Raw genomic sequence first — 17470 nt, forward strand, 5'->3', positions numbered from 1 at the left:
ATATGTGAAGCATGTATTCCCATTTCTCATTAGCGCATGTATCGGTGTATGCGTATTATAGGTGTTTCGGTGCCCTTACCCAGATATTTTTTTTTTGGCTTTTGGGAAAAATGTCTCATGAATACACATTTCGGTACCCTTACCGATTGCGATATTTTTATTTTAAATAGTAGGAAAAATGTCTCAAGGATGAGCATTTCATTGCTCGTAAGGAGATTTTTAGCCTCCCAAGTGGGAAAAATCCTTCTAGGATATTGGCATTTCAGTGCTCGTGCTGAGATTTTTAACTATAAAAGTGCGCAAAATGACTCAAGGATAGGCATTTTGGTGCCCTTATCGAGATTTTTAGCTTGAGAAGTGGGCTGAAATGTCTATAGGATAGGCATTTTGATGTGCTTACGTAGATTTTCAACTTAAAAGGGGGGGAAATTGCCTTAAGAATGTGCATCTAGGTGCCCTTGCCAAGAATTTTAACCAAATGCAAAGCATAGGCATTTAGATGCCTTAACAGAGATTTTTAGCTTGTAAAATGTCCAAAATGCGCTGAAGATAAGTATTAAGGTGCCTTTAATGAGATTTTTTAAGCCTGAAAAGTGGGCAAAATGCGTCAGGGGTAGGTATTTACATGACCTCACTGAGATTTATTACTTGAAAAGTGAAAAAAAGTGCTTATTGATGTTTTTTGTTTTAAAAAATAGCTCTTCTCCCTAGTCCACTCCCTGGGCTAGGGAGGAGCCCACACCCAGGGCTAGGCAGAGCCCACGCCCTGGGCCAAGGACACATGCCCACACCCCAGGCTAGGGAGGAAAGTGGGAAGAAAAAGGAGGAATAGAGAGGGGAGCCCACACCTTGGGGTAGGATAGGAACCCACAAACTGGGCAAGAGTAAGAAAAGAGATGCTAGGTCACTTGAAGGGATTAAGCAACTTCCAGAGGAGCCCAAAGGAGCATCATTGGCTAGCTTTTGAAGGAGATCTTTGTGATACCTTGAAATGATACTGGATTGACATCCAAAGCTAGAGACAAAGGCATGAATCCTACCATCATAGAGGCGCATCTCTTACGAGGAAGAGTGATGGTCAGATATAGCAGCAAAGCTCCCTTCATTTTGGACTTCAATACTGACACCTGCAATATAGGCTGAATTAAGTCTAGAAGTGCCCTAAAAGAGGTTTGGAAGACTTTTATCCCCATGCCCATGCACCCCCCCAGATGGCTCTAGAGGAACTGAGAAAGTAAAGGAGGCCAACTTTCTGATCATTAATTTTCTGCACAGGCCAGAGTCCAACATGGCCCAGTGCCCTATGAGGGCTTTTCAAAAGAGTTGGAGGACGGACATATGAGTAAGAGGTTGGGAGGTCCCATGCCACAAAGAGAGAGGTTGGGTCTTTGGAAGCAATTGCCAACCCAAAAAGGAAGATGACTTTAGTTCTCAAGTAAAAAAAAAGGGCAAATTGCAAGTATAGGCATTTTATTGCATTTACCAAGATTTTTAGCTCAGGAAGTTGGAAAAATGCCTCAAGGATAGGCATGTATGTGCTCTTATCTAGATTGGTTGCTTGAAAGGTGGGCAAAATGCCTCAATTATAGGCATTTTGTCGCCCCTTCACAGATTTTTAGCATGATAAGTGGGTAAAATGCCTCACAGATGGCCATTTAGGTGCCTCTTCCAAGATTTTTATCTAGAAAAATGGACCATATGCCTCAAGCATGTGCATTTAGGTGCCTTTATTGAGATCTTATGGATAAACATTTAGGTGCCTGTATTGAATCTTTTTTTTTTTGCTTCGAAGGTTCGCAAAATGAATCCAGGATAGGCATTTTGGTGGAGATTTTTATCCTGAAAGGTGGACAAAATGCCTTAAGAATTGACATTTTTTGGAGCCCTCCCAGAGGTTTATAGCTTGAAAAGTTGGCAAAATGCCTCAAGGATAGGCATTGAGGTGTTTACTGAGATTGTAGCTTTTTTTTTTTTTTTTTGGGTTAGCTTGTTAGTACACACCCACGTCAGTACACACACTCCATGTTAGTCACCCCCACTGAGATTCTAGCTTGAAAAGTGGTAAAAAGCCTCAATGATTGGCATTTAGGTGCCTTTATCTAGTTTTTAACCTGAAAAGTGGGTGAATTGCTTTGAGGAGGGCATTTAGGTGCCGTTAGGTGTCTTTACCTAATTTTTAAATAAAAAAGTGTACATGTATCACGTGTTTAGGCATTTAGCTTCCTATATGTAGATATTCAACTTGAAAAGTGGGCAAAATGTCTCATGGATATGTATTGGGGTGCCTTTTACGGGTTTTTGTATTGGGGTGTCTCATTTTTTTTTTTCGCATTATACATAGCAAAATGCCTCGAGGATGGGCATTGATGTGCCTTTATTGAGATTTTTAGCTTGAAAAGTGGGCAAAATGCTTCAGTTATTGGCATTTAGGTGTCTTATCAAGGTCTTTAGCTTGGAAAGTGGGCAAAGTGCCTCAATGATGGGAATTTAGGTGCCTATAACCAGATTTTGGCTTGAAAAGTAGGCAAAATGCCTCAAGGATTGGCATGTAGGTGTCATTTCGAAGATTTTTAGCTTGAAAAGTGGGCATAATGTGTTGAGGATAAGTATTCGGGGCCCTTAGTAAGATTTTAACTTCAAAAGTTGGCAAAATGCCTCAAGGAGAGGCATTTTGGTGCTCATACAAAGTTTTTTAGCTTGAGATGTGGGTTAAAATGCCTATTGGAGAGGGATTTTGGTGCCCTGATGGATAATTGTAGATGTAATAGTGGTTAAAATGCCTCAAGGATAGGCACTTTTGTGTCCTTACTAGAGTTTGAAAAGTGGGCATAATGTGTTGAGGATAGGCATTTTGATGCCCTTGTCGAGATTCTTAGCATGAAAAGTGGACAAACTGTCTCAAGGATAGACATTTCAATGTCCTTACTACGGTCCTAATCTTCAAAATTGGGCAAAATGCCTCAAGTACAGGCATTTCAGTGGCCTGTACTAAGATTTTTAGCTTCAAAAGTCAGCAAAATTCTTTTAGGATAGGCATTTGCTTGTAATTACCCTATGTAATAGACTATTATATAGCGCTTGATTATAATAAACATCTATAATAGTCTATTACATTGCATCTGTTGGTGTTTTGTGTTCTCATTGTTGGTCCCCAACATAGATGGAGGGTTGCGTCAGGTTGGCGGCTGATGTCAAACTTATGCCGTAACTTCATCATAAATTCTAACACTATGACATTCCAAACTCAGTCTAGGGAGTTCCTTGTAAGTGATACACTGCAGTATTAGAATTGGGTGTAATGGGAAATGGACAAAGATTGGCTATGGAGTTCCCTAAAAGCGACGTCGTAATAATGCCCTTTGTTGTAAGTAGGCAAGGTTTCTGCGCCATTTTGGACGGGCGAGTAAAGAAGCTAGTCTAGGAGAATAGGATTCATATTGCTACATGGAATATAGAACATTGATAGATAAGAGTATGGGGCTCGTAGATACGATGAAACAAAGGAGAGTTAACATATCTTGCATTTAGTAGACCAAGTTGAAAGGGGCCAAAACTTAATAATGCCCTTTGCTGTAAGTAGGCAAGGTTTCTGCGCCATGTTGGACGGGCGAGTAAAGAAGCTAGGCCAGGAGAATAGGATTCATATTGCCACATGGAATATAGAACATTGATAGATAAGAGTATGGGGTTAGTAGATACGATGAAACAAAGGAGAGTTAATATATCTTGCATTTAGGAGACCAAGTTGAAAGGGGCCAAAACTTTTGGTAGATAGGAAAGAACAATAACATCCGCAGGGAATAGTATTGCCTTAAAGGGGGTGGGGACACCCTGTCGTCATAAAAAAAAACCAATAATATAAATGGGGTAGAGAGAGTTGCAGATAATGATTTAAAGGATAAAGTTGTAGATGTTAGGAGAGTAAGTTATTTATTAGTAAAACTTGTATTAGGAGGAAATAAGCAATGTTATTAGTGCATATGCACCATACGTAGGGTTAGAGGATAGAATCAAGAGACAATTCTGAGAAGATATGATTGACTAATTCAAGGGTTTTGAATGGAGAGAGGATATTTGTAGGAGGAGACTTGATGGTCATGTCGAAAAGGAAATAGAGGATATGAGAGCATATATGGAGGATATGATTTTGTAAGAAGAAATGAGATGGAGGATGCTATCCTTGATTTTGCTATGGCATACAATCTAATTTTAGCAAACACATACTTTAAAATAGAGATGAATATTTAATAACTTTCAAAAGTGGATCCATTGTTGTCAAATAGCAGAAGTGATTGTATGCAACCCAAGGGGCTATGTGCATATGTGATCGCACAACAGCATATGCCATTGCACATCCCTATATATATATATATATATATATAGAGAGAGAGAGAGAGAGAGAGAGAGAGAGAGAGAGAGACGCTCAGCTACGCACTGGTTCGTACGTCATAACATGTGAACCTTGCTATCAACCGTCAAATAAGGTAGAGGGTCTGGATGAAGGCGCTTTTAGCGCGAATTTAAAAGAGCGAGTTTCCTTCGCTGGCACGCCTCTTCATCCTATTCTCTAACTCTCCGAAGGATGTGGTGGAAGCCTTTCACATTAAGTTCTTTCACTGGAAACCTAAGTGAGACCCACCGTGATGTTTTTGATAAATCCAATCCGTCCATCGGTTTTGTGAGATCATTTTAGGATATGAGGCCAAAAATGAGTAGGATACAATACTCAAGTGGGCCGAAAACATAAGGAATGAACACACAGAGTTGAAATATTCCTGGGGCTCAGAAGCTTTGAATCAGGCTAATATTTGTGTTTTCAGTTCATCTTAGTGGTAATGACATTACGAACGGTATGGATGGCATGTAAACTTCACTGTTGACCCCACAGAGGTTTCAACGGTAGAAAATTCCCTACCCCCCTTTTACTTTAGTTTGGTCCACTTGAGTCTTGCATCCTGCTAATTTTTGGTCTCAGGTCCTAAAATGAGCTTAAAAAACGGATGGACGGGGTAGATTTCTCAAAAACATCATGGTGGGCCCTACCTAGGTTTCCAGCAAAAGGCTTTCATAGAAAATCCACATCCGAAAAAACCGCGCTATGGATTTTGCTGCGAAAGCCTTTTGGAGGAAGTTCCTACGCCGGAAACCTAAGTGGGACCCATCGTGATGTTTTTGAGAAATCCAATCTGTCCATCTGTTTTGTGAGATCATTTTAGGACATAAGGCCAAAAATGAGCAGGGTGCAATACTCAAGTAAACCGAAAACGTAAGGAATGAACACACACAGTTGAAATATTCCTGGGGCTAAGAAGCTTTGAATTAGGCTAATATTTGTGTTTTCAGTTCATCTCAATGGTAATGATATTACGAATGGTATGGATGGCATGTAAACATCACTGTCGACCCCAGGGAGGTTTCAACGGTAGAAAATTCCCTACCCACCTTTTCCTTTAGTTCGGCCCACTTGAGTCTTACATCGTGCTAATTTTTGGTCTCAGGTCCTAAAATGAGCACAAAAAACGGATGGACGGGGTAGATTTCTCAAAAAAATCATGGTGGGCCCCACTTAGGTTTCCGGTGCGTGAAAGGCTTTTGCGGGAAATCCGCGTCCGAAAAAACTGCGCTACGGATTTCCTGCGACAGCCTTTCACAGGAAGTTCTTGCGTTGGAAACCAAAGTGGGACCCACCGTGATGTTTTTGAGAAATCCAATCCGTCCCTCCGTTTTGTGAGATCATTTTAGGACATGAGACCAAAAATGAGCAGGATAAAAAAACTTAAGTAGGTTGTACTAAAGGAAAAGGTGGGTAGGGAATTTTCTACCGTTGAAACCTCCCTAGGGTCGACAATGATGTTTACATGCCATCCATACCGTTCGTAATGACATTACCATTGAGATGAACTAAAAATACAAATATCAGCCTGATTCAAAGCTTCTTAGCCCTAGGAATATTTCAACTATGTTTGTTCATTCCTTACGTTTTCGGCCCACTTGAGTATCATATCCTGCTCATTTTTGGCCTCATGTTCTAAAATGATCTCACAAAACGGATGGACGGATTGGATTTCTCAAAAAAATCACGGTGGGTCCCACTTAGGTTTCTAGCGTAGGAACTTCCTCCGAAAGCCTTTCACGCGCTGAAAACCTAGGTAGGGCCCACCATGATGTTTTTGAGAAATGTACCCCGTCCATCCATTTTTTGAGCTCATTTAAGGACCTGAGACAAAAAATTAGCAGGATGCAAGACTTAAGTGGGCCAAACTATAGGAAAAGGTGGGTAGGGAATTTTCTACCGTTGAAACCTCCCTAGGGTCGACAGTGATGTTTACATGCCATCCATAATGTCATTACCATTAAGATGAACTGAAAACACAAATATTATCCTGATTCAAAGCTTTTGAGCCCCAAGAATATTTCAACTGTGTATGTTCATTCCTTGCGTTTTTGGCCCACTTGAGTATTGTATCCTGCTCATTTTTGGCCTCATGTCCTAAAATGATCTCACAAAATGGATGGACGGATTTGATTTTAAAAAAACATCACGGTGGGTCTCACTTAGGTTTCTAGCGGAAGAACTTCATGTGAAAGGCTTCCGCCGCATCATTCAGAGAGTTAGAAAATAGGGTAAAGAGGCATGCCCGAGAAGGAAACTCGCTCTTTTAAACTCGCGCTAAGAGCGCCTTCATCCAGACCGTCTGCCTTATCCGACGGTTGATAGCAAGGTTTGCATGTAATGATGTGCGAACTGTTGCGTAGCTGAGCCTCTCTCTCTCTCTCTCTATATATATATATATGTGATTGCATAAGTGCTTATGCGATTTCATATGACAACACAGTGGATCATATACTAGCCAGATCGATTTCTTTCTACTTTGGTAAGCAAAATAATCAATATGTAAGGATTCCAAAGTTATACCAGGGGAGTCTGATTGTGTAGCACTTAACCTCACAAACAGTTGCAAGATTCTAGTTGTCATTGCCGTTGATTTTCAATTCAGTTTGGCGTAAATCCTCAAGAATCGAAATGTATTGTTCCAAGATGGTGCTGAAATGTATTGATCATAATACCTGTTTGTACGTTCCTATCCCTTTTGGCTGCTTTGGTACATTTTGGCCAGAAAGTCCTTGGAAGTAGTTTTATTTATTTATTTAATTTATTGCAATTTGAAGCCATTTTTTTTTCCCTAGTATTCCTTGATGAGTTACCACCTATTTTCAAGCATCTTTTCCAAAATGAACACCAAATGATTTGTTGTTGGAATGTGTTTACCTTCCTCGTTCTCACTTTAGGTATGCACTACACGTCAAATACCTAAGTTGGCCATTTTTTACTGAAGTAGTTTGGATGTGTTGGTTTCAGGATCCAGATTTTGCAAAATACTTGGAAAACCATAGTGCGGACCTTGAGCAATTCAGAAGCGAAGAGACTGTAAGCTTTTTGGTTATTAAACACCATGTTTCATGACAAGAGAAGCTATCTTTGTCTTCTTTACATTCAAGTCCTTTGATGTCTTTGCCTAGAATTGAATGTGTAATTCTTTTCAATTGGTATCTAACTAGTAATTGGAATCTGTGCATGCACACAAAATCAAGGATGTTGATGGTCTGTTGGTTTCATTATCTTGTCTTCTTTGCAATCAATTGGGATTTGTAAAGTCGTGCTTGACTGCTTGTGCATGTATTGCATGCCTTTGTAAATCTACAACTAACTTCAAAAGTATTGTTTTATATGTTAAAAATGTTAGTCCTTCGAACTTGAGGAGTTCTTTTTTTTTTTTTAGTCCTTGCCTTGTATGGTTCACCTATCCTCCATGTCACTTTTTGACAGGTTAAAGTAGCTGGGCTAACAGTGCCTTTTCTTTTCTTTTTTGAAGAATATGGTGTGTGTGTGTGTGTTTCAGATAGACCACTATGTAAGCATACAATATATGGGGCATACATACGTCTCTAGACCTCCCAAGTTGTTAGTGCAGTCGTGGATGGAGCACGTCCCAAAAGTTATAGACCATCAAATATTGACGGTTGACCTTAATTCTTGATTGTCGAGTTTATGGCCACCAATTGGATGCGTGCGTGTGTGTGATCATACAATATATGGGGCATACATGTCTCTAGACCTCCCAAGTTGTTAGTGCAGTCATGGATGGAGCACATCCCAAAAGTTATAGACCATCAAATATTGACGGTTGACGGTTGACCTTAATTCTTGATTGTCGAGTTTGTGGCCACCAATTGGATGGTTAGAAATGTCAGAACTCAAGTGATTTCCAGCTGATGCTAGCTCATTGTGTGTGGGGCAAGTACATATAAAATGGCATCTCAAAATCGAGCAGTGGTTATACTTTTGGTCAACTCATTTTCTCAGAAGCATAAATTAAGTAGAAAACAAATAATTGGTTTAAACAAAAGCTGCCATGCTCCGGGACTAGTCATTTTGAAAGTATTGATTTCCACAACCATGCTGTCCTTAGTATAAATATGCAATGTGCAATCAACACTTGCATGCTTGGTATATGATTGGCATTCTTTGGAACTAATCCGATAGTTATGCTAATGTAGTGATTCAGAGAAAGGAAGCAACTTGTTGGCTTTCTCTCTCCTTCATAAAAATAAAGCAATACAGCGCCTTGTTTTGCGACTTGTGGGCTTTTGTTTTCAAGAAAGACATGTAACCATTTGTTTTCGATGAGTACTTACAAATTGAGTTAATATTTGAAGAACTCATGTTTGTATTTTTAAAATAAATTTCCCGAAGAAAACGACATCTTTGAAAAAATTGCATCATATTCGGAGTTGCAAATCATTCGTGAGTTACTCCTGAACTATTCAGAAATTGGAAAGAAAAGTTAAAAAAAGAAGAAAATATTTTTCATTTCCCCCATCCACTATGGGGATACTCTCGTTTTCCCTGCTTTCTTATGAGAATTTCTGAAATTGTGAATAATTGCCTACACAAAATTTCCCGAAATCTGAATTTTGTAACATTGGCTAGAAGTCCTTATCTTTCTCATGAAGTGTTTACAGTAGTTTCTAAATTTTCTTTTATTGGTAAAAAAATTTATTATAAATTCTAAGCTTGATAAGAAAGATAAGGACATCCATAAGGTCCACAAGAGAAAGATAAGGACCTCCATAAGGACCAGTTGTTCATGTCCTTTTTCAAGAATAGATGGTCTTCCCATCCAAATGGGGGTGCTTTTTTATTTTTTCTGATGAACATGCAATATTATCTTGCAATATTGTTCACTGTTTATGATTACTGATATAAAAAGCATTCTTGTTCTAAATGCCTTTTTTTTTTTAATCAAGTTAATTCTCTGGCTTTCTTCTTTTATGAATTATCCTGTTATAGCATTTTTTGACTAATGTCCAATTTGATGCTTGTCACGTTGACTCACATGGCAGTATTCTGATGAAGAAGTAGAGCCAAATGAGCAGGGCAGACCCACTGGGAGCGATAACTTAAACTTGCATGATGCCAAAGTTCTCACGAGCTCTGCTATTAATGCTTGGTGTCAATTGGGTATGGATCAACAAAGCATATCTGTGCTCCCTAATCTATTGAATGCATTCCGTGCTGCATGCCATTATGGAGCCGATGACCCAGATGTAATTTCAAGCTGGAGAATTCAAAAACAAGAAGTTTTCTGTAAGATATTGATGTTTGTACTTCGTGAGGCGGACGGTATATTTCGAAGGCTACTGGGAATTTCGAGTACTGGTTGCAAGAAAGAGACCATTTTGGAGCTGAGAAATACAACCAAGTGGAAAACCGTGAAGCCTCTGTTGAAGTCTTATTTACGGAATGCATTATATCTTCTGAATCAAGTTACTGACCACCAAATACTCGACTTCACCTTATCTCGACTCAGAACTTCTATTATATTCTTTATTGCTTTCCCATCATTACGGCAAAGACTTATCAAGGTACTTCCCACCCCATATCAATGATTCCAAACCACAAGAAATGTCTATGTTTATCGGTGGATGGTGATAACATCTGATATGTAGTACATATATTGTTATCAATAGAAAGAGGGGCATGCTCATGGTTGTTTATGATATTTCACTAGTTAGTTTTCCATGGACTTCCAAATTATTGTGATTTTAAATGTACACAAAATGCCTGGCTTGGATCATAACTTGGCCTTCTATGCCCCTTCCCTATGCTTCTTCTTTTGTCAAATAAAGTTGCATTTATTTCTCAAAAATATATTTGATGTAAAATTGCATCAATATTGTGAGACTCCGTGATAACATGGACATCTGTCTTGCTACCAGACTTGGATACAAGCAAGTTGACCTTGGCAAAATGGAACCCTTCTGGATATAACCAGGTCCATGTTGACTCCCACCAGTTTGCCTAAGACCTTTTGAGGAGAAGCCTTTACATACGGCTATGTACAACCTAAATAGGGTCCCAACTAAAGCTGTAGAACTTACTCATGATTGTGGACAGGTAGAAAATCTTATCTAACCCTCGAAAGTGGCGCTTAGTAGCACATATATTGTTTCCATATCAGCTTAGAAATAAGTTGGAACAAGAAACTGATAGGCATAATTTCGTAGGTCACCTTAGTGAATCAAAAGGGTGGAGCTTCTACCATAAAAAGAAGGGTTTAATAGAAAATAGAGATTTGGGTTTCTAGAAGAACTCAATAAAAGCGATAAAGTAGATGATTCTGAACCTCGAAAGGTGATAGGTGAGGATGATCAACCATAGTGAATCGATAAGTGAGATGTCAATAGCTGTTCAGGCACCAATCCATCCTATCTTGAGGGGTCAAAAGAGACCATGAGCTCCCCTATTATATTTAGATAATTTCTATGTTCACTTGAGTCAAAAAAGAAGTTACTCTTGTGATTATACAAAAATTGTTAGTTCACAAGGGTCTAATGAATGGTAAAAGCCATTAATGAAAAAATTCATTCGCCAGAAAAGAAGTTTGGTAATTCAGTGAGAGCTATCCAAGGATGGAAAAGCCATATGTTGTAAATGGTTGCTACAAAAGAGGCCTAAGTTAGATAGTTTTGTGGACAAGTTCAAAGCTAGACTATTAGCTAAGGGCTTCACCTAGAAGGAGAGGCTAGATTATGTGGACACGCATTCCCATGTTGCCAAGTTTATATCCATTAGGATCATTCTTGCTATAGTTGCTCACTTAGATTTAGAGCTTTTTCAAATGGATGAAAAATACTACCTTTTTAAATGATGAACTAAAAAAAAAACCTATATATATATGTGTATATATGATGCAACTTGAAGGCGTTGTTATAAATGGGCAAGAACAAGTATATAAGTTGAATATAGTCTCGTATGGTTGAAAACAATCCTCACAACAATGATGTTTGATGTTCCACCAGGCAATCCTTGAATTAGGTTATATAGTGAACAAGTTAAATCTACACTCTAAACAGTTGGAATGGATTTAATATTCTATCCTTTACACTTACTCTTAGGAATGGGGTTGACGCTTCTTGGGCTGTGGGTCTTTTTTGAGTTTTGTTGATCCTTTGCGGTTTGGTTTTGTTGGGGCTTTGTTGTTTGTTGTGAATGGATAAGAAAAAGTTTGTAGGTTGAATATATTCTTGTATGGTTGAGAACAATCCTCATATCATTGATATCTGACGTTCCACCAAGAAATCCTCGAATTAGGTTATATAGTGAACCGGTTAAATCACTGTGTATACACTGGAAAGTTTGTAATGGATTTGCTACTCAATCCTTGTATGTGGATGCCATGTTATTGCCAGAAATGACATAGAAATTATTCAAAAGACAATCATGATGCAGGACATGGAAATTAAATATAATATGCAAGATTTCAGGCTTTAGATAACACTAATTTTAAAACAATCATAAAAAATTTTCACATCCCACATAAAAGTCAAGAATTCAACAAGGGGAATCTATGCGGGTCCAAGCCTACACATGTTAGGGCCGGATCAATTAAAAATTAGAGAGTAAACAATGCCCAAAGGAGAGTAAATTTATCCACACATGCAAATGATTACTTCCCAATCCAAAGGATTCACATGTTTCAAATCGGGAAAACCTAGGGTTTGCAAAAGTAGAATAAGACTTGGGATTTAGGATTATTTAGAGTTAGGGTTAGGGAAATAAGGCGAGAGAGGAGTGAAATAGAAGAGAGAAATGAACCCAAGATGATCCACACATGTGGACAGCGGCTCGGGCTTGACGCACGTACGTGGGATCCTGCCCGCACGTGTGTAGGGTGCATGAATATGAAATCAGCCAACTAGGTGCTGGTCAGCTAAGGGAGGTCCACCTTCATGCCAAGTTTCACGCCGATCGAATGTCTGATTTGTGCACGGTGCTCCGTCGAAGTTTCAGCCCTTCTGCAGGGCCAAATTCTGGAAATCTGCTGTAGAGGAAAGATTAGCTACAAACGTGAGTGGTTTTGACGAGGGGATGGCTGTTGGAGATGAGGAATATGGATGGTAGGAGATGGGGCCGATTTGGGATGGATGTGGCTTCGCACCACGGTAGTTAGCCCTTCGAAGAAGGGAGAATTTCGCACCTAGGCTTCACAACTCAGAGAGGAGCAGGAAAACGCAGAATTTTTTTTTCAATCTTCAATGGGGAAAAAGACTACAAGGGGTGCTTATTTATAATAAAATCCTGTACCCCAAAACTCGCGCCATGTGCGCAACCTATTACTTAGAGACAAAGTAACCACAATTAACAACTAATCAAAATAATCTAAACCGTCTATGATGTTCCTAATAATAATAATAACCAAAACTCAAAGTACTAGATCGTTTTGAATAGTGGGCCACGATCATGAGAACCCATGGTGGATTCACATGACGATGGGGTTCACTTCAAGGAACCAAAACACAATCCTCTAACTAGGGGGTCCTCCCTGGACGTTGTCATCGATCCAGATCGATGGTGGGGCCCTCCTCCTTTTGTGGGGGGGGGGGGGAGGGGGTTGCATGTGCGCGAGATGTCCCTATCAAATCGTGATGAAGTTCTAGTACTAAAGGATATGGGAGGAGCATCTTATGTTCTAGGTATTAAATCACTAGAGATAGAAACTCTCGGATATTATGCTTGAATTAAGAAGGATACTTGGACAGTATTAAAAAATTTAGAATGGAAAATTTTAAACCAGTATCTATTCTGATGTAAAAAAGGATTGAAGTTATCTAAAAATGATTGTCCAATGGAATGGCAAGAAAAAAGTTAGATGTTCCCTCTACCAAAGTAGTGGGCACCTTGATGTATACTATGTTATGTACGAGACTGGATCTCAGTCATGCAGTAGGTCTTTGAGTTGTTATCAATGCAATCCTGATTTAAAAACTGGTAAGCGGTGAAAAGAATGAATGAGGAATCTAAAATTATGTTTTCAAGTGGTTAAGGTTGAGGTTTCAGGATATTCAGATGCGGATTTTGCTGATGATAAAGATAATATCAAATCCACTTCAATTCATGTTTTCCTTTTCGTAGGGATTGTTGTTGCCTGGTCTAACAAAAACTAAGGATGTAAGCTAGTACATTGCTTATATGGACACTTAATGGGACTCGGAGACGCTTAAGCGGGGTAATTCCAAAGTCATTGCTACAGTTAGAATCAGTGACTACTTCTCATGATTGGTTTCAGTCCTTTGATTATACAAGGACTATGGTGATCGTCCATATTCAAAGCAAAAGATTAAGGGTTGAAATTATCCAATCGAGAGCTTTTGTTTTGTGTCTATCCACCAAACAAAGTGAGAAACATCATATAAATGGTTTGGATCATCGGAATATGACCCGGATTCAAAGGCTAAGGTCCTGTTGTATCTTTTTGCAATATGTCGATATGTATTCTAGCAAATCTTGTAAAAGAAAAGGATAAGTTGCATCATCGTTGTCATTATCATCATTATTGTCTAAGCATTATCCCTTCTAATTGGGATTGGCTACACGAATCATTTTCCACCATTCCATTCTATCTAGGGCCAAAACTTCAGTTAGACCATAGGCCATCAATTCTTTTCTTACTACCTCCACTCATGTCCTTTTGGGCCTTCCCCTTGTCCTTTTAAAGCCTTTAACTTGTACCAACTCACTCCTAACCAATGGAGTTCTTGGTCTCTGTTGCACATGACCAAACCATCTAAGTCTACTTTCTCTTATTTTATTACCTATTGGTGTTACTCCTAAATTCCTCGAATGGATACATTTCTAATTTTATCCTTCCTTGTCTTGCCACTCATCCATCTCAACATCCTCATTTCAGCTACATTCATCCTATGAACATGTTTTTTTCTTAACTGCCCAACATGCTGTCCCATAAAGCATGGCTGGTCCTATAGCCTTCCTATAAAATTTCCCTTTCAATTTGAGTGGTAAGCAACAAGCACATCAAACTCTAGAGGCACACTCCACCTTGCTTGAATTCTATGGGTAACATCCTTCTCAATCTCTCCACCCTCGTGAATTATCAATCCAAGATATCGGAAGTGGTCATTTCAGAAAACTTTTTGATCAACAAGCTTAACTAATTCCTCGTTCCCACTCCTATTGTTACTCTATATACTCTGGTTTAGTCCGACTAATTTTAAATCCTTTAGATTTTAAAGTACCCCTTCATAAATCTACCTTTGTTTACTACCTTCCTTGTCTTGTTAATCAAAACTATGTCATCTGCAAACAACATACACTATGGATCTTTTCCTGCAAATGCCTCGTCAACCGTCCATAATCTGCATGAAAGGGTTTTCTTTATATAGAATTGTGTACTTCTCCATGTTTTATGTTTTTGCAGGCCTAAAGTGGCCTTTTATTCACTATGGAACATGAATGCCTGAATTTTAGTGAATAAAAGGGATACCCTGCACTGTGAAATTTTTTTTTTTTTGGTAGTTTTAAGAATGTTAAAGGCTTGATGCTTTTACCATTCTGAAATGATCCTATGTGACTGATTTGCACCATTACAGTGAAAATTAGGTCTACTAAGTGTGAGAAGTCATTAGATTGAGGCCACCCATATGGTGGGCCCTACTGGTGGTGGGCTGCCATGCAAGAACACACCCACTTTAACAACCCTCAAGTCTGAACAGTGGCCCACAAAATGGATGGTTAAAGATTAAAAGAAGCCCTGCTCATTGTAACCATCTATTTCCAGGCCACTGATCCAATTGTTAGGATTGTTTAGCCCGTGTGACTTTTGAATCATAGCCATAGGCAATCAAAGGTGGGGCCCCTCCAGATGGATACTCCAGATAGATGCTTGCACGCTTGAACTGCACCCAATACACCCCATTTGATCCGTAATACAACGCAAGTGATTATGCATAGGATCATTCCACTTACAAGCATTCGAGGGATCATTTTTTTTTTTTTTCTGCAATTGCTGATTAATTAAAAAATTCTGGATGCAGGTTTCTGTTCATTTGTGGGCAACAGGTGGAGGTTCTCTGTCTTTATCGTCATTCTTCATCATACGAGACATGGTCGTCCAATTGAATTCGGACTGCATCGACACCTGCATGAAGAAGACATATAAAGCTTTCATTGCACACTGCAAATTTGTTGAGCCTGCTAATCTAAAACACATACGGTTTCTTGGGGATTCTGTTGTCGAGCTTTATTCTCTAGATATGCAAAAATCATATGGCATTGCACTCGCTTCCATCCAACTGTTGGCTAAGATTCTGCAGCAGGCTCTTAGAATGAAGAATAAGGTGTGTGGTTGATTCTGACCATATCTGCTGTTGTCTGAGATCATATCTTCTGAATTTTTGTAAAAATCCATCTTTCAAAGTATCAAAAGCATCCATATTATTTTAGTGGATTTAAGTAATTCGTCGTCCTCTTCCTTTCAAGAAAGAAAAAAAGGGATCAGATTTCTCTTGTAAAAATTATGAGCACTTCCTGTTTGCAAAGCGCACATTTGTGTAGACATCCCAGCATGCCTGCATATAGGACATGTGCCAATGTGGCACACGTGCAAGATCCTAACTCTTTGGGTTTTGCTAAGTCCATATGCCTGTCCATTCCAGTGTATCCACACATGGCCTACCAATGTGGCATGTGCGAGATTGTTGTCGTTCAACTGGAAGTCTGGTTGACTCATCAGGTGGACTAGTACAAAAAAAAAAAGGACAGTTAAAAGTTGGCCAATGGTCTAAATTCACTGTATATTGCTGACTTGATGGGTAGATAGGCTTGATAGTTTGGACCAGGATACATACAAGATGGGACGCACATGAATGGATGGCTTGGAATTTTCATACTTTTGCTATGTGGCAAGCGTGGCCATGTGTGCTCTTCAATCTAAACGCGTGTGGGCTTGCCATAAGTCTTGCAAAATACTGTAAATGTGAGGTAGCGAATGAATTAATAAATGGATTATTAGGGTAAATTAAAATATAAAATATTGCCAATCTATCACAAATCTAAAGAAATCAAGTAGTCAATTATGCTCAAATTCAAGGCCACATCACAATCCTGCATATGGATCTTAAGATTAGTGATCGGAAACGGCCCAATGGAACGTAGAACTTCCATTTGGCATAGGATTCGATCTAAACATGAGGATTCACTGGCGCTTTGTTAGGGTAAGAAAGAATTGTGGTTTGGAATTCTAGGTTTTAGGGTTAGGGTTTTTAAGTTTTAGGTTTAGAGTTATGGGATTTTATAGGAGAAGGATCAAGGACCAAAAAGAGGGAAAGAAGGGGGGAATGGGGCTGGCCGTGTGTGTGTGTGTGTGTGTGTGTGTAGGGTTTTGGGAATGAGATTTGGGAGGAAACAAAAGAAAAAGAAAGAAAATAGAGAGATGGAAGAAGAGAAGAGAAAAGAATACTTTGAAGAGAAGAAAATAGAAAGATGGAAGAAGAGAAAAGAAAATAGAATACCTTGAAGAGAAGAAAAAAGAGAGAGAGAAGATAGTTGGAATCACTCAATAGCTTTACACCAAACTCCAATCACGGGAGACTTTTTCTTTGCTTAATACAACAAAGAAGAAAATTTTATTTTTCAATCTCTCCTAGGGCTTTACATGCTTTAATAGTCTTTTTGGGGTGTTATTACAAAAATGCCCATGGTGCATATAAAATATCTAAAACACCGTTCAACTAAATTATAAAATAAACCAAAATACCTAAAATAAATAAACAAAAATAATTATGCCATCCCAATGGCTCCATCGTGTCCAATGGTTCTACGATCAAGATGATTCACAGTCACGATCTAACGGTCCATGAGTGAAATCTAACGGTCCATGAGTGAAATCTAATGGTCTAACACTCATAACTAAGCAACTCACATGCATCTTCCTAGTGTAGGGTCTTCAAAGATGCACGATCATACGCATGTGGGATCTTCAATGGGCTAGGAACTTAAATTGGGCCCACTAGGCCCCATGTAATGATCATCCAGTCATAACGAAACTGGGTAGCTCCCCTCCATCTCGGATGCACTCATCAAAATGCCAGAGTAGTAAGCGTTGCTTTA

The 17470-nt window shown here is 39.1% G+C and overlaps 1 protein-coding gene across 2 annotated transcripts in view; it reads left to right on the forward strand.

Annotated features, from left to right (window-relative positions):
• The window catches only part of LOC131220879 (protein REBELOTE), a 33186-nt gene that overhangs the window by 8104 nt on the left and 7612 nt on the right, over positions 1-17470 (forward strand). For both annotated transcript variants that reach the window (XM_058215749.1, XM_058215750.1), the window contains 3 exons: positions 7361-7429; positions 9406-9927; positions 15397-15699. In XM_058215749.1, coding sequence (XP_058071732.1) covers positions 7361-7429; positions 9406-9927; positions 15397-15699 — 894 coding nt within the window. The remainder of the gene's footprint in view (positions 1-7360; positions 7430-9405; positions 9928-15396; positions 15700-17470) is intronic.

This window comes from Magnolia sinica, chromosome 12, assembly GCF_029962835.1.
Source record: "Magnolia sinica isolate HGM2019 chromosome 12, MsV1, whole genome shotgun sequence".
Taxonomy (NCBI): Eukaryota; Viridiplantae; Streptophyta; class Magnoliopsida; order Magnoliales; family Magnoliaceae; genus Magnolia; species Magnolia sinica.